The sequence below is a fragment of the Scyliorhinus torazame genome, chromosome 13 (assembly GCF_047496885.1).
Source record: "Scyliorhinus torazame isolate Kashiwa2021f chromosome 13, sScyTor2.1, whole genome shotgun sequence".
In the NCBI taxonomy this organism is placed as follows: Eukaryota; Metazoa; Chordata; class Chondrichthyes; order Carcharhiniformes; family Scyliorhinidae; genus Scyliorhinus; species Scyliorhinus torazame.
In genome coordinates this window covers 206231834-206255069 of record NC_092719.1, presented here as the reverse complement: position 1 = coordinate 206255069, position 23236 = coordinate 206231834, and the positions used below count along the sequence as shown (strand labels likewise).

At 51.6% G+C, this 23236-nt stretch overlaps 2 protein-coding genes across 2 annotated transcripts in view; one reads left to right on the top strand and one right to left on the bottom strand.

Annotated features, from left to right (window-relative positions):
* brk1 (BRICK1 subunit of SCAR/WAVE actin nucleating complex) overlaps window positions 1–1704 on the bottom strand; it is a 29076-nt gene extending 27372 nt beyond the window's left edge. Inside the window, exon 1 of the mRNA XM_072472969.1 lies at window positions 1550–1704. Coding sequence (XP_072329070.1) covers window positions 1550–1667 — 118 coding nt within the window. The 5' untranslated portion in view covers window positions 1668–1704. The remainder of the gene's footprint in view (window positions 1–1549) is intronic.
* A 6729-nt stretch (window positions 1705–8433) lies between these two features.
* Window positions 8434–22902, top strand: LOC140387759 (FANCD2 opposite strand protein-like). Its single transcript, XM_072470901.1, has 2 exons — window positions 8434–8454; window positions 21846–22902. The coding sequence occupies exon 2, from the start codon at window positions 21846–21848 to the stop codon at window positions 22377–22379; it is 534 nt and encodes a 177-aa protein (XP_072327002.1). The 5' UTR covers window positions 8434–8454; the 3' UTR covers window positions 22380–22902.
* Window positions 22903–23236: the final 334 nt, after the last annotated feature.

Here is a 23236-nt window from a genome sequence, read left to right as displayed (position 1 = left end):
CATTCACAACAACTCTCCCCATCCCAATCACAACAACTCTCCCCATCCCCATTACAACTCTCCCCATCACAACTCTCCCCATTCCCATTACAACTCTCCCCATTACAACTCTCCCCATCCCCATAACTCTCCCCATCCCCATAACTCTCCCCATCCCCATAACTCTCCCCATCCCCATAACTCTCCCCATCATAACAGCTCTTCCCATCACAACTCTCCCCATAACTCTCCCCATTACAACTACTCTCCCCATCTCCATTACAACAACTACTACCCCATCCCCATTGCAACAACTACTCTCCCCATCCCCATTACAACAACTACTCTCCCCATCCCCATTACTACAACTACTCTCCCCATCCCCATTACAACAACTACTCTCCCCATCCCCATTACAACAACTACTCTCCCCATCCCCATTACAACAACTACTCTCCCCATCCCCATTACAACAACTACTCTCCCCATCCCCATTACAACAACTACTCTCCCCATCCCCATTACAACAACTACTCTCCCCATCCCCATTACAACAACTACTCTCCCCATCCCCATTACAACAACTACTCTCCCCATCCCCATTACAACAACTACTCTCCCCATCCCCATTACAACAACTACTCTCCCCATCCCCATTACAACAACTACTCTCCCCATCCCCATTACAACAACTACTCTCCCCATCCCCATTACAACAACTACTCTCCCCATCCCCATTACAACAACTACTCTCCCCATCCCCATTACAACAACTACTCTCCCCATCCCCATTACAACAACTACTCTCCCCATCCCCATTACAACAACTACTCTCCCCATCCCCATTACAACAACTACTCTCCCCATCCCCATTACAACAACTACTCTCCCCATCCCCATTACAACAACTACTCTCCCCATCCCCATTACAACAACTACTCTCCCCATCCCCATTACAACAACTACTCTCCCCATCCCCATTACAACAACTACTCTCCCCATCCCCATTACAACAACTACTCTCCCCATCCCAACAACTACTCTCCCCATCCCCATTACAACTACTCTCCCCATCCCCATTACAACTACTCTCCCCATCCCCATTACAAGAACTACTCACCCCATCCCCATTGCAACAACTACTCTCCCCATCACAACTACTCTGCCCAGGCCCATTACAACTACTCTCCCCATCCCCATTACAACTACTCACCCCATCCCCATTACAACAACTACTCACCCCATCCGCATTACAACAGCTACTCTCCCCATCACAACTACTCTCCCCATCCCCATTACAATAACAACTATCCCATCCCCATTACAACTATCCCATCCCCATTACAACTATCCCATCCCCATTACAACTCTTCCCATCCCCATTACAACTCTCCCCATCCCAATCCCAGTGTCTCTCAGACGACAAGCGACAATTTTATTTTCCACTTCCTGTCAGGGACCAGCTGAGGCGGGTTGTGCGCTGGGCCAGGCCTTTAAATCGCGGCCCGGCGAGCTGGGCTGAAGAGGAAGCCGGTGCTGGGGGCTGTCTCCGCCGCCAGCCGCTCCTTACCGAAGGAATTGAGGAAGTCGGCGATCTTTTTGATGCTGCTGGTGATGACCTCGATGTACTCCCTGTTGGCCCAGTCCTGGTGGATCTCCCTCTGCACCGGGTCGCCCTGCCCCGCCATGGCCGCGCAGCAAATGAGCCCCGCCCCGCACCGCGCGCCCCCGGCCCGCCCCGCGCGCCCCCGCCCCGCGCGCCCCCGGCACCAGGCCCCGCCCCCCGCGCCGGGCTGCTGCGCTGATTGGACGGCCGACGCCGGAACCCCAAGCGTCCGACAGGGGGATTGGCTGCGCCGCACCCGGAAGTGGGAGCGGAGAGATGCTGATTGGTCGCCAGGGAGGATGGGACAGGCGTTCCCATTGGCTGAAGGTGAAAGGGAGACTCTGATTGTCTAATGGGTGAGGTCTCCATTTCCATTGGCTCGGGCGAGGCAGCGGCGAGGTGTGATTGGCCAGGACAGTTGGCTGGGTCAGGGTGGATGGGGCTTTGTGATTGAAGCAGGTCATTGGGGGGGGGGGGAGGCATCATAATATCCAGTATATTATGGTGCAGACACACACATGCAGTGGGACCAATCAACATACACAACACCGCAGCCAATCACCAGTGAGAGCACACACACTATAAAGACAGGGGACAGGCGATTTCCTACTCATTCTAGTAGCAGCCAGCTCAGAGCACAGAGCTCACAGCCTGCAACACAGACATTCACCATGTACTGAGTGCATCATCTGGTTAGGACTATGCAAGGGTCAACAGTTAAAGCTGGTATTGCATTTACCCACAATTCAAATATGTTAATATAGTTAACCTTACAATAAAATAAAGTTGCACCACTTCAAGTGTTGGTGACCTGTTTGTGATCCAGAACACCCAACACATCAGGGGTATTGACCATTTGGGGGGTTCATGTAAAACCCCGCACCGAGCGAGAACGATTATCTTCCCCTGGTGCTCGCCGAGTACGAGCCCCCCCCGTTAGGGGCAGGCGATCTCTAGCAACCTCTGTATAAAATGTCAACCAGTAATGCACCGACAACACCAGGAACGTGGTAGCGATCTGCCGGGCAGTGTACATATCATGTTGTAAATAAAATTACGTTTCTTTATTCTACCCGGTGGGGACTCCCCGTGTCCTTATTAAACTGGCGACGAGGACCGAACTGGCTTGGTGTCGACGCTGCGACCTACTCGGCTCAGCCGCCTCCCCGATTTTCTGGACCCAGGTTTGGGTTTGCTTGCTTAGGCATGCCTCTTATTAGATGCATTTCACGCCGCTGTCGAAGACTGGGGCCAGTACGCAGACAGGATGCGCTACTTCTTCCGAGTCAACAACATCACGGAGAATGAGTGCCAGCCGGTCACACTGTTGGCGGCCTGCGGAGCGCACATGTTCGGGATGATCTGGAGTCTCACGTACCCGGCGGCACCAGACATGCAATCGTTCGACCAACTCGTGTCACTTCAAGTGCTACACTTTAACCCAACCCTCTTGAGTAATCGTTCAAAGATATTCTTTTAATATAACGGAGAGATCCCCCGATGAGTCCGTCACTGAGTTTGTATTATGGAAGTTAGCTGCGTTTTGTGAGTATGGAACTGCTTTATCCAATATGCTCTGCAAACGTTTGGTCTGCGGTATCAACAATATGTAAACACAGAATAAACTTTAAGGGGCATCTTGTCAAATACATGAATAGGATGGGAATAGAGGGATACGGACCCAGGAAGTGTAGAAGATTGTAGTTTAGTCGGTCAGCATGGTCAGCAAGGGCTTGGAGGGCCGAAGGGCCTGTTCCTGTGCTGTACACATCTTTGTTCTTTGTGATACCCCCACCAGACCTTTCAGCAGGCACTGCAGATTTCCTTGTCCCATGAAAGCACAGAACGCAGCTTCCAAGAGATACAAGGGATGGAAGTGAACATATTGGAGCATCATCCGTCACGTGGTATCCCCCACGGCCCGGACTGAACGCCACAGCGACTCCGGCCTCTGAGTGAAGAGCTGGCCATCAGGACATGCAACGTCACCAGATTCGGCTGAAGGCAACTCCGGCCCATGTGCAAAGTGTGGGCACCGGTCAGGGCATACTCGCAGGCAGCAGGAGGGCCAGCGCTGTAGGTACCCCGGTCGAGGTAGGCGTCTACCCCGGGGCTGGGCCTTGCATCTGGATGATCCAGAAGACAATGAGGCTGAGATGCAGCTGAACTGTTTGGCATCGCCCCTTGTGGCTCTATTCGTGTTCCGATACGGGTGAATAGCCATATGCTCGAAATGGAGTTGGATACAGGAGTTTCCATTGCTGTGATGGCGCAGAGCACCATCTTATTAAACGGGATGTGCATACTTTGACTTTGACTGATTGGCGGCTCATTTGGCCACTTATACGGGGGAACAACTGAATATTGTGGGGTCCACCCTTGCTCCGGTAGTTTATGGATGCCAATCAGTTCGCTTCCCCTCATTGTTGTGCAAGGAAGCGCTCCTAGCCTGTTGGGCCATGATCGCCTGCACCAGCTGCAGTTGGATTGGCAACATATCCTTCAAATGGGAACTGGTGGTCTGTGTGTGGTACTGAGCAAGTTCACTGAGGTTTTTCAGCCTGGCTTGGGTACAATTAAAGGGGCTGTGGCCAAGATCCAGGTGGACCCAGAGGCCCAGTCCCAATATTTTTTGTGCTTGCCCAGTTCTCTCCTCTTTAGTGGAGAAAGTCGAGACCTAATTTCCTCGTTTGGAGAGTTTGGGCATAATTGGACCTGTGCGCTTTGGACGAGTGGGCAGCGCCGGTTGTCCCCCTAAATGAAGCTGGATAAGATAATCCGCATATGCGGAGATTATAAATCGACAGTGAATAAAGCTTCGAGGTTAGACAGTTATCCTTTACCACGTATCGAGGATCGGTATGCAACACTTTCTGGTGGCTGTACATTCACCAAATTGGACATGAGCAATACGTATTTACAGCTGGAGTTCGATGAATCATCACGGCAGTACGTCACGATCAATATGCACAGGGACTCTATACACCCGGCATCCTTTCTGAGTCTCCTTGGCGTGTGCCGTTTTCCAGTGCCTCAAGGAGTACATCCTGCGCGGATTGCCTTGCGTTGTGGTTTACTTAGACAACGTGCTGGTCACAGGAACCACGGAACAAGAACATTTGCAGAACCTCAAAGCGGTGTTGAAACGTTTTTCAGAGTTTGCGGTTTGCCTGCACCGGGTAAAGTGCGAGTTTCACGCGAAGAACGTGGTATATTTGGGGTATCGGGTGAACCAGGAAGGCCTGCACCCAGTCACCACAAAAGTGAGTGCCATCAAAATGGCCCGGTCCCGCGAGACGCCACCGAACCTCGCTCTTTTCTTGGACTAGTAAATTACTTTTGGCAATTTAGTCCAAATCTGGCAACCGTCCTGGCTCTCCTTCACTTGCTCCTCAAGCAGCACCAGGCATGGGAATGCAGCAAGGCCCAGGATGAGGCATTTAAGGAGGGGAAAGGGTGGTTGTCCTCTTTGGGGTTGTTGACGCATTTCGACCCTTCAAAACTGTTGTACATCACATGCCATGCTTCTCCGTCTGGGATTGGGGCAGTCCTGTCTGACCGGATGAGCATTGGCCATTAAAGTCCGATCATCCTTGCCTCTGGGACGCGAGCTGTGGCTGAGGGAAAATACCCCCAAATAGAAAAGGAAGGCCTCGCGATCGTATTTGGAGGAAAACGGTTTCATCAGTACGTCTATGGCCGGCATTTCTTTCAATGGCCGTCATTTCTTGATCGTTACGGATCACAAGCCATTACTGGGCCGCTTCCATGAAGAACAGGTGATCCCGTGAATTAAGTGAGGATTCAGCACTGGGCCTTGTTGTTGGCTGCTTACGAATACTTTTGAGCAACGCCCAGGGATCCAGATTGCGCATGCTGGTGCATTGAGCCATCTTCCCCTGCAGACCGAATCCGCAAACCCCCATGCGGCAGACAAAGTAGTCGCTGTCCTGAATTTTGTGGACTCGTTGCCCATCGCTGCATCGTGTATTCGTGATTGGACGCAGACTGACCTCACCCTTGACAAGGTGCGGCATCTTCTGCCCTACAGCGGATGGCATTGACTGCTACCAGGGGAATTGAAGGCTTTCTCCTCAATGTTCTCAGAGCTGCCCATTGAAGGTGGTATCCTCCTGTGGGGGTCGTGTTGAAAGACCTTCACAACAGGCAACCCGGAGTGTCCAAAATGAAGATGCTGGTGATAAGCTACGTCTGGTGGCCCAGGTTTGGACACGGATATCGAGACATTGGCCCAACGTGCTCAATGTGTCAAGAACACCAGAAGCTCCCCACCTGCGACATCGTCCCTATACTCTTGAGAGTGGCCAGGAAGCCCCGAGGCCCACGTGCAAGCGATTTCTCCGATATATTCCTGGGGTTGATGTTCCTCGTCCTGGTGGATGCCCATTCCAAGAGGCTGGAGGTCCACAAGATGGGGACGATTACCTCCCCGGCGACCTTCGAGCAATTGCGCATTTCTTTTTCCACCCACAGAATCCCTGAGGTCCTTGTGACAGATAACAAGGCTTCCCCCCTGAAGGCGGAGTATAAGAGCTCGAGCTTCTCCCCGCAACCTCATTCTGTTGCTGAGCTGCTGGGGACAAGTCTCGCTTAATAAAGCCTAGATAGACTTCATCGCTTCTCGTTTCGCGTAAGTCATTGTGCGCTACAATTTATTAAGCGAGACTTGTCCCCAGCAGCTCAGCAACAGAATGATGCTGCGGGGAGAAGCTCGAGCTCTTATACTCCGCCTTCAGGGCGGAGCCAGAAGTCGGCAGATCCAACCAGGACCCGGGACCTGTCAGCCTGTCGAATTGGCCCAGAGGCCCTTCCTACTTCGAGACTGTGGAGAAAACAACTTTACAACTCTGTTTCGATAAAAATAACTTAGTCTTTATTGACCAAAGTCTGCATGCAGTACGGCTACAGTTTGAAGTGAGAGAGCAGTTAAGGCAAAACTGCTGATTCTTCCTCAAGCTCGCAAAGACATGGAGAAAACGTTCAATATTTATACAAAAGCTGTATCATTTTACAAAAACAGACCTTGTTCAAAAATGTAATCAGTAGTAAGGAATCAGTAGTAAGGAATCAATACAGTCATAACTTCTGAACAAACATGTTGTCATGGAAAGACCCTGACTTGGCTTATTCGCAGTATTTTGTCTTTAGAGGGTTTAAGACGTGGTCCTATTTTGCTTTCACCTCTGCCCTCATGATGCCTTGACGCAGATGGTCCTAGGTCATGAGGAGGTTGTGTTATTAGGACATTCCTAGATCGTGACTTTGTTATCAGGTTTTACTAAGGTCAGGCACTATTTTCTCTCTTCTGGCCTTGTATGATGCGATTATGTGGATTCTTAGCTTTGTCTAGTTTGTCAGGGTCTGGTCTTGGTAATAGCTGACACAGCTTTCTTATACATGGTTACATAAGTTGGCTATTTTTCCCATCATGCTTTTAGTGAGTTTGTACACTTTCACAGCCAATAGCCTCTCGGCTTCACAGGTACCACATTACCCCTAATACATACCACCACAGCTTCTTTCACGAGTGAAGAGTTGCCGCTTTTAAGAAAAGCAATGGGATTTTCCATAGCTGCTCTGCCCCGTACTATCCAGCATCAAATGGCTCAGCTGAGAGGGCCATGCAGACGGTTAAACAGGGGCTCAAGAAACAGACTTTGAGCTCGATGGACACCCGGCTGGCAAGACTTTTGTTCTTGTACAGGATCACGCTGCACACAGTAGCTGGGGTGGCCCCCGCTGAGATATTAATGGGTTGTAGGCTTCGTACACAGCTGAGTTTGATTATCCCAGACATTGACGCGAAGGTGCGCCATAACCAAGATTTGCAAGAGCACTGCCGAGTTCAATGTCGAGCTTTTTGACACTTTGCACCTGTTTGTAAGTTCAACGACAGTGCTCGCTGGCTCTCTGCAATTGTCATCTGCCAAAGAAAATCAATCTCTTACCATGTTTGCGGCCGGGGTCAAATGATGCGGCGGCATATGGATCAGATTCGCTCACAGAGGTTGCTCCCTCGTCAGGTTCCATGAAGGAAACCAGTCCTGGATCCTCCTGTGTGAAGGCCTGCTGTGACACCTTCAGTCTCTCTCGATGCCGACATGACCGACTTTGTGTCTTTCGCTCTTGAAATGAAGAGTCAGACATCCGAGGTCTCGGACTCCGATCGTCCGCCATGGTGTTCTTGCTGCAGACGGCGTTCACCAGAAAGGTATAAGCCGACTGATCCGGCGTATCAGCTCAATGACAATTTGCCGCAGCCGAAAGGAATTCCGATGGCCTTCGCCTGCTCCTCCTTCTCCGCCTCCACGGTTGTCAAGGGGGTCTATGGACTTTGAGGGGGGGGGAAGGAAGGCAATACCCCGAATGGGGCTTACAGGGTGGGAATGATTATCTTCCTGGTGTCCTTGTGGAATTCAAGCTCCCCCGCTAGGGCCGGGGCATCTCTATTAACCTCTGTATAAAAGATCGGCCAGTAAGATCCCATCCAGAGCAGGAACCCGGTAGGGATCTACGGGGCTGTGTATATAATCGTGTTGTAAATAAAACTATGATTCTTTTGTTTACTCGGCGTGGGGTCCCCGTCCTTCTCAAAGTTCAGTTTCCAAAATGAACATTCTAGAATGTTTCAACCGGTAAAGTTCCATCCATTGTGACGTCGGGGTCAATTATTGTAACATGGCTAAATATATGACACACTTCCATTCAGGTAGCTAAGCAACCTAACATAGTTGTCATGACTCACCCAAACACACAAATCAGATCAAGAGTCCTAGAAGGTGGGATTTCAAAAATATCCCTACCTTCTGGCAATATAGTTTCTCATCCCCAACCCTTGGATCGCAAAGGTGAGTGTTTCAAGACTGATCACTCCCAATATCTAACTCTATTCTCCCTCAAACTCCAAACCTACCCCTACCCTCTAGTACTCCACAAATTATTAAAATCCCAGCACAGCATTATCCCCCCCGCACTACACCAACATTCCAAACAGGACATAGGATCAGGAGTAGGCCATTCAGCCCATCGAACTATACCCACCATTCAATACGATCACGGCTGACCAGACACTTCAATGCCATATATACCCACTATCACCATCACCCTCAACATTATTGTTGATCAGAAATTGATCAATCTCTGCTTTAAACACACTCAATGGCTGAGCTTCCACAGCCCTCCGATGTAGAGAATTCCAAAGATTCACAACCCTCTGAGGAAAGAAATGTCTCCTGATCTCGGTCCTAAGTCTTCCCACTTATTTTGAAATTGTGCCTCCTGGTTCTAGAAACATCTTACCTGCAATAACCCTGTCTATTCCTTTAAGCATTTTGTAGGTTTCAATGAGGTCACCTCTCTTTCTTTGAAAGAATACAGGCCCAGTTTTCCCAATCTATCTTCATAAGTCAGTTCTGCCATCCCTGAACAAGTCTGGTCAACCTTCGTTGCACTGCCTCTATGGTAATATTATCCTTTCTGAGGTAAGGGGACCAAAACTGCACACAGTTACTCCAGGTGCGATCTAACCAAGCTCCTATACAATTGAAGCAAGACCTCACTACTTCTGTACGCAAACCCTCTTACGATCAAGGCTAAAACTCTGCGAGCCATCCTAATAGCTTGTCACAACTACATGTTAGCCGTCAGTGACTTAAGGACATGGAAAGCCAGGTTCCTTTGTACATCTACACTTTCTAATTTGTTACCATTTAGGATACACTCTGCACATCTATTCCTTCTTCCAAAGTGGATTACCTCACATTTGTCCAAATTATATTCCATCTGCCATATTGTTGTCCACTCAAAGTCTGGCCAAATCCTCCTGTAGCCGCTTTACATCTTCCTCCACCACACATTCCTGCCTAGTTTTGTATCATCCGTGAACTTGGAATATTACATCTGGTCCCCACATCCAAATCATTGTAATATATTGTGAATAGCTGGGGCTCCAAGTACTGATCGCTGCGGTACCCCACCAGTCACCAATGGCACGTATATTCTTACTCCAGGGTTCAGGCAGTAGCACTTTACCAACTCCAGTGATGCAGTCTCGGCATGGCACGGTGGCACAGTGGTTAGCACTGCTGCCTCACAGCTCCAGGGTCCCGGGTTCAATTCCAGCCTCGGGTGACTGTCTGTCCGGAGTCTACACGTTCTCCCCGTGTCTGCGTGGGTTTTCTCCGGGTGCTCCGGTTTCCTCCCACAATCCAAAGATGTGCAAGTTAGGTGGATTGGCCATGCTAAATTGTCCCCTAGTGTTCAAAAGTTTGGGTGGGGTTACGGGGATAGGCCATGGGCCAAGGTAGGGTGCTCTTTCGGAGGTTCGGTGCAGACTCGATGGGCTAAATGGCCTCCTTCTGTACTGTAGGGATTCCATTCCAAAATCTATTGAATGTTGGAAGATCAGCATTAGTGCATCCACTATGTTTATAGCAACCTCTTACAATGCCCTGGGATGCAGAATATCAGGTCGCAGCAGACTTGACAACATTCAGTTCCATTAATTTCTCCAGTACAACCTTTTTACTTATGCTAATTTCCTTCAACTTTGCAATCCCTCGCGTCCCTTGGATCTTTCCACCTGGGCGATTTATTGTATCTTCCTTAGTGAAACAGATATAAAGTAATCATTCAACTTCTCTGTCATTTCTCTGTTCCCCATTATGAATTCTCCTGATTCTGCCTGTATCGGACCCACATTTGTTTTAGCCAAATATTTCCTTTTTACATACTTATAGGGGTTTATACAGTCTGTTTTTGTGTCTTTTGCTCGACTGCATTCTGATGCACGATCAATTACACTCAAGATTAAGTGATTTCATAATTGAAGGCTTTAATCTACTAGAACTTGTTCCCCAGCAGCTTCGGTACAGAAAGTGAAGGCTGCTGGGACGGCACCGTTTCTTATACTCCGCCTGTCAGGGCGGAGCAACGTATCAACAGCCAATGGTAAACTCCTGGGTTTAACCAAATATCATCAGCCTCTTAGGTATCGCAATACCTGGTACTACCACATTCACCCCCTGTTAAAAAAGAGTCCGGCGGGGGTGGTGGCCAGTGGTAACAGTCGCCTGTAACATGGTTTGATCAGGTATGGGGGTACCGTGCTGTCGAGAATATTTACAAAGTGTTCGTTCACGGTTAAAGTCACAGTGAAGCAATCAGTCGATCGGGTGGCCTGGTCGTCCTTCTGGAGCGTCTGGGCTTCGGTGGTGATTCTGGTGGGGTTCCAGGTGGTTGCGACTCCGGGAGCGTGGTTTCGGCCTCCCTGGCAGCTTCGTCACCCCTAGGCGGTGCTGTGGGGCAAACGGTTGACACGAGGGGGGGGGGCGCCTGTAGGGGGTGTCGGTGGGTGGGCGGGCCTAGGAAGGAGCGGTGGGAGTACTGACCCTCCAGTGAGGTGCTGTGGGGGTTGGGGTAATGGTTCGGGTGCGTGTGGGGTTCCGGCGGGCACCAGGTCCCGAAGGGAAACTATCTTGCCGGCCGTCAGGGAACGCCACGTAGGCGTACTGGGGGTTAGCGTGCAGCAGGTGGACCCTCTCGACGAACGGGTCCGACTTGTGTGCCCGCACGTGCTTCCGAAGCAGGATGGGTCCGGGTGTCGCTAGCCAGGTTGGGAGCGAGGTCCCGGAGGACGACTTCCTGGGGAAAACAAGGAGACGTTCATGAGGCGTCTGATTTGTGGTTGTACAGAGCAGTGACCAGATGGCGTGGAGGGCCACCGGGAGGACTTCTTGCCAGCGGGAGACTGGGAGATTCCTGGACCGTAGGGCCAGCAGGACGGTCTTCCAGACCGTTCTGTTCTCCCTCTCCACCTGTCCGTTTCCCCGGGGGTTGTAACTGGTCGTCCTGCTCGAGGCGATGCCCTTGCTGAGCAAGAATTGACGCAGTTCGTCGCTCATAAAGGAGGACCCCCTATCACTGTGTATGTACGCGGGGAATAGCACGGTAGCATTGTGGATAGCACAATTGCTTCACAGCTCCAGGGTCGCAAGTTTGATTCCGGCTTGGGTCGCTGTCTGTGCGGAGTCTGCACATCCTCCCCGTGTGTGCGTGGGTTTCCTCCGGGTGCTCCGGTTTCCTCCCACTGTCCAAAGATGTGCAGGTTAGGTGGATTGGCCACGCTAAATTGCCCTTAGTGTCCAAAATTGCCCTTAGTGTTGGGTGGGGTTACTGGGTTATGGGGAGAGAGTGTGGCCTTGGGTAGGGTGCTCTTTCAAAGAGCAGGTGCAGACTCGATGGGCCAAATGGCCTCCTTCTGCACTGTAAATTCTATGAAACCGAACAGTGTAAAGATACCCTGGAGGGCCTTGATGACGCTGGTTGTGGTCACGTCTGGGCAGGGGATGGCGAATGGGAACCGGGAGTACTCGTCAATCACGTTCAGGAAATACGTGTTGCTGTCGGTGGAGGGGAGGGAGCTTTGAAATCCATGCTGACCGAGACCCCATTAGTGACACCAAGTGCCGCGGGACAGGGCATCAGGAGGCTCGTTTAGTTTCCCCGGACGGTACAAGATCTCGTAGTTGAAGGTGGAGAGTTCTATCCTCCACCGCAAGATCTTGTCGTTTTGAATCTTGCCCCGTTGTGCATTATCGAACATGAAGGCAACCGACCGTTGATCCGTGAGGAGAGTGAATCTCCTGCCGGCCAGGTAATGCCGCCAATGTCGCACAGCTTCTAATATGGTTGTGCCTCTTTTTCCACCGAGGAATGGCGAATTTCGGAAGCATGGAGGGTACGGGAGAAGAAAGCCAGGGGCCTGCCCGTTTGGTTGAGGGTGGCCGCCAGAGCTACATTGGACGCATCGCTCTCGACCTGGAAGGGGAGGGACTCGTCAATGGCGCACATCGTGGCCTTTGCAATGTCTGCTTTGATGCGGCTGAAGGCCTGGCGGGCCTCCGACGACAGGGGATAGGTTGTGGACTGGATTAGGGGTCGGGCTTTGGCTGCGTAGTTGGGGACCCACTGGGCGTAATAGCTGAAAAACCCGAGGCAGCGCTTCAGGGCCTTGGGGCAGTGAGGGAGGGGGAACTCCATAAGGGGGCGCATGCGCTCAGGGTCGGGGCCTATAACTCCATTTCGCACTACGTAGCCTAGAATGGCTAGACTGTCTGTGCTAAATACGCATTTATCCTTATTGTAGGTCAGGTTAAGGATTTTCGCGGTCTGGAGAAATTTGCGGAGGTTGGTGTCGTGGTCCTGCTGGTCATGGCCGCAGATGGTGACGTTATCCAGATACGGGAACGTTGCGCGTAAGCCGTACCAGTCAACCATTCGGTCCATCTCTCGCTGGAAGACCGAGACCCCATTAGTGACACCAAAGGGAACTCTCAAAAATTGATAGAGCCGCCCATCTGCTTCGAAGGCAGTGTACTTGCGGCCACTATTACGAAGGGGTAGCTGGTGGTAGGCGGACTTGAGATACACCGTGGAGAAGACCTTGTATTGTGCGATCCTGTTTACCAGGTCGGCTATACGGGGGAGAGGGTACGCGTCCAGCTGCGTAACCCTGTTGATGGTCTGGCTGTAGTCAATGACCATCCTATGTTTCTCCCCGGTCTTTACCACCACTACTTGAGCTCTCCAGGGACTGTAGCTCGCTTCGATGACCACTTCCCTCAGCAGCCTTTGGACCTCTGACCTGATGAAGGTCCGGTCCTGGGCACTGTACCGCCTGCTCCTGGTGGCGACGGGTTTGCAATCCGGGGTGAGGTTCGCAAACAGGGAATGCGGGTCGACCTTAAGGGTCGCGAGGCCACAGACAGTAAGGGGGGGTATAGGGCCGCCAAATTTAAAGGTCAGGCTTTGCAAATTGCATTGGAAGTCCAGCCCCAGGAGGGTAGCCGCGCAGAGGTGCGGCAGGACATACAGGCAGAAATTGTCGAATTTCCTGCCTTGGACAGTGAGGTTCGCTAGGCAGAACCCCTTTATCTCCACCGAGTGTGACCCGGAGGCCAGGGAGATCCTTTGGTTTACAGGGTGGGTAACAAGTGAACAGAGCCTTACCGTGTCGGGGTGAACAAAGCTTTCCGTGCTCCCAGAGTCAATCAGGCAAGACGTCTCGTGGCCGTTGATGAAGACCGTCGTTGTTGCTGTTGTGAGTGTCCGTGGTCGACTTTGGTCTAGTGTCACCGAGGCCAGATGAAGCGAGTTCTGATCGGGCAGCGTGTAGTCGGCCGTGCTGGGGGCCTGGGGCCCCATCCAAGATGGCGTCACCCATGGGTCGCACATGGTGTCCGGGAATGTACAAGATGGCGGCAGGGCTGGACAAAATGGCGGCGCCCACCCGTCCAGCGTGGTGTCCGGGGGGCAAGATGGCCACGCCCGTAGGTCGCACGTGGCCCTAGGATAGGGGGGTGGCAGTGAGCACTGGCCGGTCGGGGCCTGAAGGGCGGGTTGCCACGGTGGTCCGGAGTCGCTGGAGACCGCGGCCACGGCGCGGGCCTGGCAGACCCCCACAAAGTGGCCCTTCTTGCCTCACCCTCTGCAGGCGGCGGTGCGGGCTGGGCAGCGCGGGCGGGGATGATTCACCTGCCCGCAGAAGAAACAGCGGGGCCCGGCGGCGTTAGCGGGCAGTCTCGTAGCACAGGCCTGCGGGGTCAGGGGGAAGGTCTGTGGGGCTGCCGCTGCGGGGTGCCACGCAGCAAAGGGGGCGGCCGCGCGGCAGGGCGCATAGGACTGCCCGTTTTGGTAGGCTACGTCCATGGACATCCTTTTCTAGGAGTCTTCGGCGGATATGTGAGGAGCTCATACCTACTACGAAAGCATCCCTGATTAAAAGTTCCGTGTGCTCACTCCCCGAAACTTGCGGGCAGCCACAGTTTCAGCCCAGCACCAGTCGCGCCCGGTAGAAATCCTCCAATGATTCCCCGGGGCTTTGCCATCTAGTTGCAAGCAGGTGACATGTGTAGACCTGATTTACGGGGTGGATATAATATCCTTTTAACAGTTCGATTGCGGCATCATAGTCCTCCGCCTCCTCGATAAGGGTGTAGATCCCAGGGCTGACCCTTGAGCACAGGAGGTGCATTTTCTGTCCTTCTGAGGGGATGCCTCCGGCCGTCTCGAGGAAGCCCTTAAAGCACGCCAGCCAGTGTTTAAATATTGCAGCCGAGTTCTCCGCGTGGGGGCTGAGTTGAAGGCACTCCGGTTTGATTCGGAGATCCATCCTTCCAGCTTAAGTCTAGTAGATTAAATTGATGCGCGATCAATTACACTCAAGACGAAGTGATTTATAACTGAAGGCTTTAATCTACTAGAACTTGTTCCCCAGCAGGTTCAGTACAGAAAGTGAAGGCTGCTGGGACGGCACCGTTTCTTATACTCCGCCTGTCAGGGCGGAGCAACGTATCAACAGCCAATGGTAAACTCCTGGGTTTAACCAATGCTCATCAGCCTCTTAGGTACCGCAATACCTGGTACTACCACACATTCACATTCTGTTCTTCCTTTCTTAATCAGCTTCATGGACTTCCTTTGCTGTATTGTAAAAAATCTCCCAATCCCCAGGTTTACTGCTGTTTCTGGCAACTTTATAAACTTTTGTTTTTAATTTTCAACAATTCGTAACGTCCTCTGTCAACCACAGGCTTTTTTGCACCTTGAAGGTGCTGTAAGCTATGCAGTAGCTCTTTGAAGATTAACAACTGCCGATGCTCAGTCATATCTTTTAATGTATTCACCCAATCCACCTCAGCCAATTTAGAACAAAGAACAAAGAAAGGTACAGCACAGGGACAGACCCTGCGGCCCTCCAAGTCTGCACCGACCATGCTGCCCGTTGATGCGCACTCAATTGCACAAAGACTAAAGTTGGTACAACTGTGGCTTTATTGCAGTCAGATGTGTGGCCTCCTGCTGCAGCTGGCGAAATGGCAGGGCACTGGAGGTCATGCATACTTATACAGTTCTTAGTGGGTGGAGCCAGCCGGCAGGGGCAACCGGCGAACCTGCAGTGCAGGTCCTACCTTACATCCCCTAATACAGTGGTTCGCCACATTCACCCCCTGTTAAAAATGAGTCCGGCGGGGGTAATGTGAAACTATATACAAGTAGTGCAATTATGTACCGTGTTAAGAAGAAAAAAAGAAAAGGTCCATGTTGACGGTCCGGAGTCCGTCGAAGGTTCAGCCGATCCGGTGCTTTGGTTGGGAGCGGCGTAACGGTGGCGGCGAAGTCGGTGGTTGAGGTGGCACCGATGGCGGTGGTGGCGGTGCTGATGCTGGCCAGTCATCAGGGAACTCCGGAGCGTGCCAAAATCCTCTTCGTCCTCTTGTGCGGAAAGGGAGGTGGTCTGGTGGGGTCAGTGTTGGCGGCGCGGTGGGAAGTGGGGGGGCACATTGGTGGGGATGTGTGTTGGGGTGGAACTTAACGGTGCCAGGTCCCTGAGTGAGACAGTATCTTGGCGGCCGTCGGGAAACTCCACGTAGGCATATTGAGGGTTGGCGTGGAGCAGGTGAACCCTGTCCACCAAGGGTCCACCTTGTGGAGTTGGACGTGCCTACGGAGCAGGGCCGGTCCTGGAGCAGCGAGCCAAATCGCTGACACCCCGGATGTGGACTTCCTGGGGAAGGTAAAAACACGTTCATGGGGTGTGGTATTAGTGGCGGTGCACAATAGTGACCGGATGGAGTGTAGAGAGTCGGGGAGGACCTCCTGCCAGCGAGAGGCTAGGAGGTTCCTGAACCGTAGGGCCAGCTGGACGACCCTCCAAACCGTCCAATTCTCCCGTTCTAGTTGCCTGTTTCCCCGGGGGTTGTAGCTGGTCGTCCTGCTGGAGGCTATACCCCTGCTGAGCAGGAACTGACGCAGCTCATCGCTCATGAATGAGGATCCCCTGTCACTGTGGATGTAAGCGGGGAAACCGAACAGAGCGAAAATGATGTTGAGGGCCTTGATGATGGTGGCAGACGTCATATCGGGGCATGGGATGGCGAAGGAGAATCTGGAGTACTCATCGAACACACTGAGAATGTACATGTTATGGTCGGTTGAGGGGAGGGCCCTTTGAAATCCACGCTGAGGCGTTCAAAGGGGCGGGAAGCCTTCACCAGGCGCACACGGTCCGGCCGGTAGAAGTGCGGCTTGCACTCCACACAGACCTGGCAGTCCCTGGTGACTGTCCTTACTTCCTTGACGGAGTAGGGCAGATTGCGAGCTTTGACCAGATGGTACAATTGAGTGACCCCCGGGTGACAAAGGCTGTCGTGTAGGGCCTGGAGTTGGTCCACTTGTGCGCCGGCACATGTACCTCAGGAGAGGGCATCTGGGGGCTCGTTGAGTTTACCGGGGCGATACAAAATCTTGTAATTATAGGTGAGAGAGCTCGATTCTCCACCGCAAGATTTTATCATGTTTGATCTTGTCTGTTATTGAACATGAAGGCTACCGACCGTTGGTCCGTAAGGAGAGTGAATCTCTTACCGGCCAGGTAACGCCTCCAATGCCGCACAGCTTCAATGATAGCTTGGGCCTCCTTTTCGATGGATGAGTGTCGAATTTCAGAGGCATGAAGGGTGTGGGAAAAGAATGCCACGGGTCTGCCTGCTTGGTTTAGAGTGGCAGCTAGGGCAACGTCTGAAGCATCACTTTCTACTTGAAAAGGCAGTGACTCGTCCACTGCACGCATCCCGGCCTTGGCGATGTCTGCTCTGATGCGGGCGAAAGCGTGTTGTGCCTAGGCCGCAAGGGGGAATTGGGTGGACTGAATGAGTGGGCGGGTCTTGTCCGCATAGTTTGGGACCCACTGGGCGTAGTAGGAAAAGAACCCCAGGCAGCGTTTGAGGGCCTTGGGGCAGTGGGGGAGGGGAAGTTCCATGAGGGGGTGCATGCGGTCGGGGTCGGGCCCAAGAAGTCCGTTTTGGACTACATAGCCGAGAATGGCTAACCGGGTCGTGCTGAACACACACTTCTCTTTGTTATAGGTCAGGTTGAGAAGAGTGGCAGTGCGAAGGAATTTATCGAGGTTAGCATCGTGGTCCTGTTGGTCATGGCCGCAGATGGTGACATTATCTAAGTCCAGAAAGGTGGCCCGCAAACCGTACTGGTCGACCATTCGGTCCACCTCCCTTTGGAAGACCGAGACCCCATTTGTAATGCCGAAAGGGACCCTAAGGAAGTGGTAGAGGCGATCGTCCACCTCGAAGGCAGTGTATGGACGGTCCGACTTCCGGATGGGGAGCTGGTGGTAGGCGGATTTCAAGTCAATTGTTGAGAAGACCCGGTACTGCGCAATCTGATTGACCATATCAGATATGGTAGCATTGTGGATAGCACAATTGTTTCACAGCTCAAGGGTCCCAGGTTCGATTCCGGCTTGGGTCACTGTCTGTGCGGAGTCTGCACATCCTCCCCGTGTGTGCGTGGGTTTCTTCCGGGTGCTCCGGTTTCCTCCCATAGTCCAAAGATGTGCAGGTTAGGTGGATTGGCCATAATAAATTGCCCTTAGTGTCCAAAATTGCCCTTAGTGTTGGGTAGGGTTACTGGGTTATGGGAATAGGGTGGAGGTGTTAACCTTGTGTAGGGTGCTCTTTCCAAGAGCCAGTGCAGACTCGATGGGCCGAATGGCCTCCTTCTGCACTGTAAATTCTATGATAGTCTATGATGCGTGGGGGGGGGGGGGTGTACGCGTTGAGCTGCGGGTACCGATTGATGGTCTGGCTGTAGTCCACGACCATCCTGTGTTTCTCCCCAGTTTTAACCACTACCACTTGGGCTCTCCAGTGGTTGTTGCTGGCCTCGATTATACCCTCCTTAAACTTCTGCTGGACTTCGGACCTGATGAAGGTCTTGTCCTGGGTGCTGTACCGTCTGCTCCTGGTGGCAACGGGCTTGCAATCCGCGGTTAGATTGGCAAAAAGGGAGGGGGGATCGACATTGAGTGTCGCGAGGCAGCAAACGGTAAGGGGCCACCGAATTTGTGAGGCTCTGGAGGTTGCACTGGAAGTCCAGGCCCAACAGGAGTGCAGCGCAGAGATTAGGAAGGACATAGAGGCGGAAATTACTAAATTCTACACCCTGGACAGTGAGGGTGACTGTACAGAAGCCTCGGATCGGGATGGAGTGGGATCCGGAGGCGAGGGAGATCCTTTGATTGGCAGGATGGACCGCGAGGGAGCAGCGCCTTACTGTATCTGGGTGAACAAAGCTTTCGGTGCTCCCGGAGTCCAGCAGGCACGAGGTCGCCTGGCCGTTGATTTTCACCGTCGTCGACGCGGTGGCCAGATTGTGCGGGCGGGATTGGTCCAGCGTCATCGAAGCGAGCTGCGGGTAGTCATCGGATGCTTCGGATGGCGAGCATGTGCAGTTCCGATCTCTGGCTGTCCGAAGACCCTGTGGGGGACAAGATGGCAGCGCCCATGGTGCGCACATTGCGGGGTTGGGACAAGATGGTGGCGCCCATGGCCGAAGGGGGACAAGATGGCGGCCCCCATTGGTCGCACGTGGCCCCAGGAGGGGAAGATGGTGGCTCCCATTGTGCGTTTGGCGTGGGGGAGGGGGCGATAGCGGGCGCGATCACAGCAACTGTGCGGGCCTGGCACACAGCCGCGAAGTGGCCCTTCTTACTGCAGGATTTACAAACGGCAGTGCGGGCCGGGCAGTTTTGGCGGGGTTGCTTCTGCTGACCGCAGAAGTAGCAGCGGGGACCACCGGGGTGCGCGGATCGGCGTGCGGCGCAGGCGTATTGGGAAGGCAGGGCCCCAGCTGAGAAGGTCGTCAGCGGAGTCCAGGAGGGGTAGAAGGGTGGGCAGTGCGGCGAGAGGGGTAAGATTGTACATTATGGGATGCGACCGTCATGGAGAGCGCCAAGGTTTTCGTCTCCGCCAGTTCGAGCGTGGGCCCCTTCCAGTAATCGTTCTCGGATGCGGTCTGACGCAATCCCCGTCACGAAAGCATCGTGCATGAGGAGGTTCGCGTGTTCAGCGGCCGTAACGGCCTGACAGTCCCAGTCCCGGACGAGTGGAATTAGGGCGCGCCAGAAGTCTTCGATGGACTCACCGGGTAGTTGCGAGCGGGTGGCGAGTACATGCCTGGCGAAGAGCGTGTTCGTCTTCTGCGCGTAGTGTTCTTTAAGGAGTTCCATTGCTTTCGCGTAATTCGTGGCGTCTTGGATCAACGGGAACACGCTGGAGCTCAGTCTGGAGGACAGGATGTTTATCCTCTGAGCCTCCGTTGGCACGGGGTCCGCAGCGTTGATGTAGGCCTCAAAACATGCTAGCCAGTGAGTCTGGCGTCAGGCGAGTGCGGATCCAGCTGCAGGCGATCGGGTTTGATTCTGATATCCATTCTGTGGAAAATCTGACTGCAATAAATTGATGCGCAATCAATTGCACAAAGATGCAGATTGGGTACAACTGTGGCTTTATTGCAGTCAGATGCGTGGCCTCCTGCTGTAGCTGGTGAAATGGCAGGGCAATGGAGGTCATGCATATTTATACAGTTCTTAGTCGGCGGAGCCAGCCGGCAGGGGCTACCAGCGAACCTGTCGTGCAGGTCCTACCTTACATCCCCTAATAGTGGTTCACCACACCCGTCTAACCTAAAACCTTCTGTACTTCCTGGGTCCATATCCCTCTATTCCCATCCTATTCATGTATTTGTCAAGACGCCCCTTAAACGTCACTATCGTATCTGCTTCGACCACCTCCTCCGGCAGCGAGTTCCAGGCACCCACTACCCTCTGTGTAAAAAACTTTCCTTGCACATCTCCTCTAAACTTTGCTCCTCGCACCTTAAACCTATGCCCCCTAGTAATTGACTCTTCCACTCCATGAAAAAGCTTTTGACTATCCACTCTGTCCATGCCCCTCATAGTTCTGTAGACTTTTATCAGGTTGCCCCTCAACCTCTGTCGTTCCAGTGAGAACAAACCAAATTTATCCAACCTCTCCTCATTGCTTTTTTCTCATTTTATAAATTTAGAGTACCCAATTCATTTTTTTCCAATTAAGGGGCAATTTAGCATGGCCAATCCACCTACTCTGCAATTGTAGACACGGGGAGAATGTGCAGACTCCGGACAGTGACCTGAGCCAGGATCGAACCCGGGTCCTTGGTGTGTGAGGCCTCTCCTCATAGCTAATGCTCTCCATACCAGGCAACATCTTGGTAAACCTCTCCTGTAACTTCTCCAAAGCCTCCACATCCTTCTGGTAGACCAGAATTAATAATGATAATTGAATGCTATATTCCAAGTATGCCCTAACTAAGATTCTATACAGCTACACCATGACTTGCCAATTTTTATACTCAAATTTGTCCTCATGCCTTCACAATTTATTTTATTCAACTGCCTTCAAGTTAAACTTCCACACTTTCAAACATGTCTGTCCTAAAATTGAGGAGTGAGTGATATCAAACACATTTTGACAGCAAGTGTCATAAGGAAGGTTTAAGACTGATGGTCAAAAGCCCATTCACAGAGGCAGATATTAAGGGGCGTCTTAAAATGAAGAGAAAATTAGAGGTGATTTGAGAGGGAACTACAGAGCTTAGGGTCGAGGCAGCTGAAAGCAGAGTCGCCAATAGCCGAGCGATTACCAGCGAGGCCAGAGTTATAAATTGCAGAGATTGTGGAGGCGGTTACAGAGGTAGGGACGGGAAAGGCCATGGGGGGATTCGTAAATAAGAATGAGAATTTAAAACATTTAGGCTTATTATAATAGGCTGCCCAAGAGTGCACTATTCCTCCAACCATGACATATGGTAGGAGTGAACTATAAGGTTAACAAAAGGTTTACATTATAATCCGGTAGCAGAGTGGTTAGCACTGTTGCTTCACAGTGCCATGGACCTGGGTTCGATTCCCGGCTTGGGTCACTGTCTGTGTGGAGTGTGCACATTCTCCCCGTGCCTGCGTGGGTTTCCTCCGGGTGCTCCGGTTTTCTCCCACAATTCTCGAAAGACTTGCTGTTAGGTAATTTAGACATTCTGAATTCTCCCTCAGTGTACCCGAACTGGCGACGGAATGTGGCGATTAGGGGCTTTTCACAGTAACTTCATTGCAGTGTCAATGTAAGCCTACTTGTGATTATATAATACGCTGAACTGTTTTTAAATATACACTATGCATATATTACATATCAATTGAAAGAGCTTGAAACTAAAAATATTTTTCAAATGTAGCCAATTGGATTTTTAATTGGAATTTATTTCTCGTCACAAGCAATAAAAGTGAAACGCTGATAATCAACACTTTTCCCCCTTCTTTTCATGGACCTGATCTTCACATTCGAAGATGACTGCATTTCAGCTCTGGGATCCTTGGTCTCCGTTTGATGAGAATTTTCAGTGGGTCAGATACAGCACACATCCCTTTGGGCAACTAGATGGAGCAGAGACAATACAGGTGCCCTCACCATCAGACCAGGAGGTGGCCCTCTACCTGCAAGACGACGTTGCAACCGATGACTTGAATCTCCTGGACCTTCTTGGAGAAACGGGAAAGGTAACTCCCGAGAGGTGTTACGCTTCAGAAGCCGAGTACGACACCACCGTGGTCATACATAAACCTCATCCCATCAAACTCAGCTCTGTTGATTCAGTGTTTGGAAGAGCCATCACCACCAAAGCACCAAAGCGGGCGGGGGACTTCTGTGCTTCAGAAGGTTCAGCTTTCACCGAGATCAACATCAGTCCCCCCATGCCCTCATTAGCTGCACAGTATAAAATTAACTTCATCATGATGATTTACAGGCAATTGTTAAGGGCCGTCGCCTTGATTTACACAGCTTACCAGAAATGTTTTTACCTGTTACAACAACAAATTTGATACTTCCAAAAGTTGTTTCTTGAAAGACCTTTTTTAAAAAAACTTAAAACTGTGTATTCTTTTATTCCCGTTACTCCTCTCTACGGATGCCTTCAGCCAGGTCAGCAGAGTAAACGCTGGACGTTTTCGCAAATGCTGTTGTCACTGGGTAGATGTGGCTGTTTTTTTTCCCCTTAAGGGGTACAAGCTTGGGAGGCATCACAAAGGTTGCAACCATGTCCTTTTAAGCATGTTCCTTCAAACAAAATCATGCACTGGGCAAGAAATCACTTAACGTTAAGTTTTGCCATTCCTGCTGCTTTGTGTGTACTCAGGAAAAGCTGAACGAATATCACGATGGGAGTGTGGAATTTCATTCATTCCTCTTGCGGCTGAGAATTGATCGACCGTAAGCCATGAACGGATGTGATGACAAGTGTCCTTTCTCGGACACAACACGGTCAAATTCAACGTACGTGAGACTACTATTTTTTTTTTAAATCAAGTTTTAGAGAAATCAGAGATTAGGAATGACCAAAATAAAACTGACATTTTTTAATTACTTGCTGTTTCCAGCAGTTTTTATGTTTATTCACACAGTATTCCAAGACATTGAACTGTAGATACAGTTGAAAAGAAAGCATGATTCACTTTTGCTGAGGCCACATTGCCAAGCACAATCTCCTTCCACTGGGGGCAATTACCAGGTTTGGGGCCCAGGCTCCTCTGAGCAAAGGAAAGCATAACAGGTTCTGCTGTTGTCTATTTATTTCCTGTGGATTGCCAACATGTCATGGTGAAGGGGCTTGAGCGATCCGTTGAACCCGGGAACGATGCGGTCGGGAGTCTTAAACCCCTGGCAGGATCAATGGTAAGAT

Bases quoted from the DNA above. Each gene is read 5' to 3' on its own strand.
- LOC140387759 (XM_072470901.1), top strand. From the start codon at position 21,846: ATGACTGCATTTCAGCTCTGGGATCCTTGGTCTCCGTTTGATGAGAAT.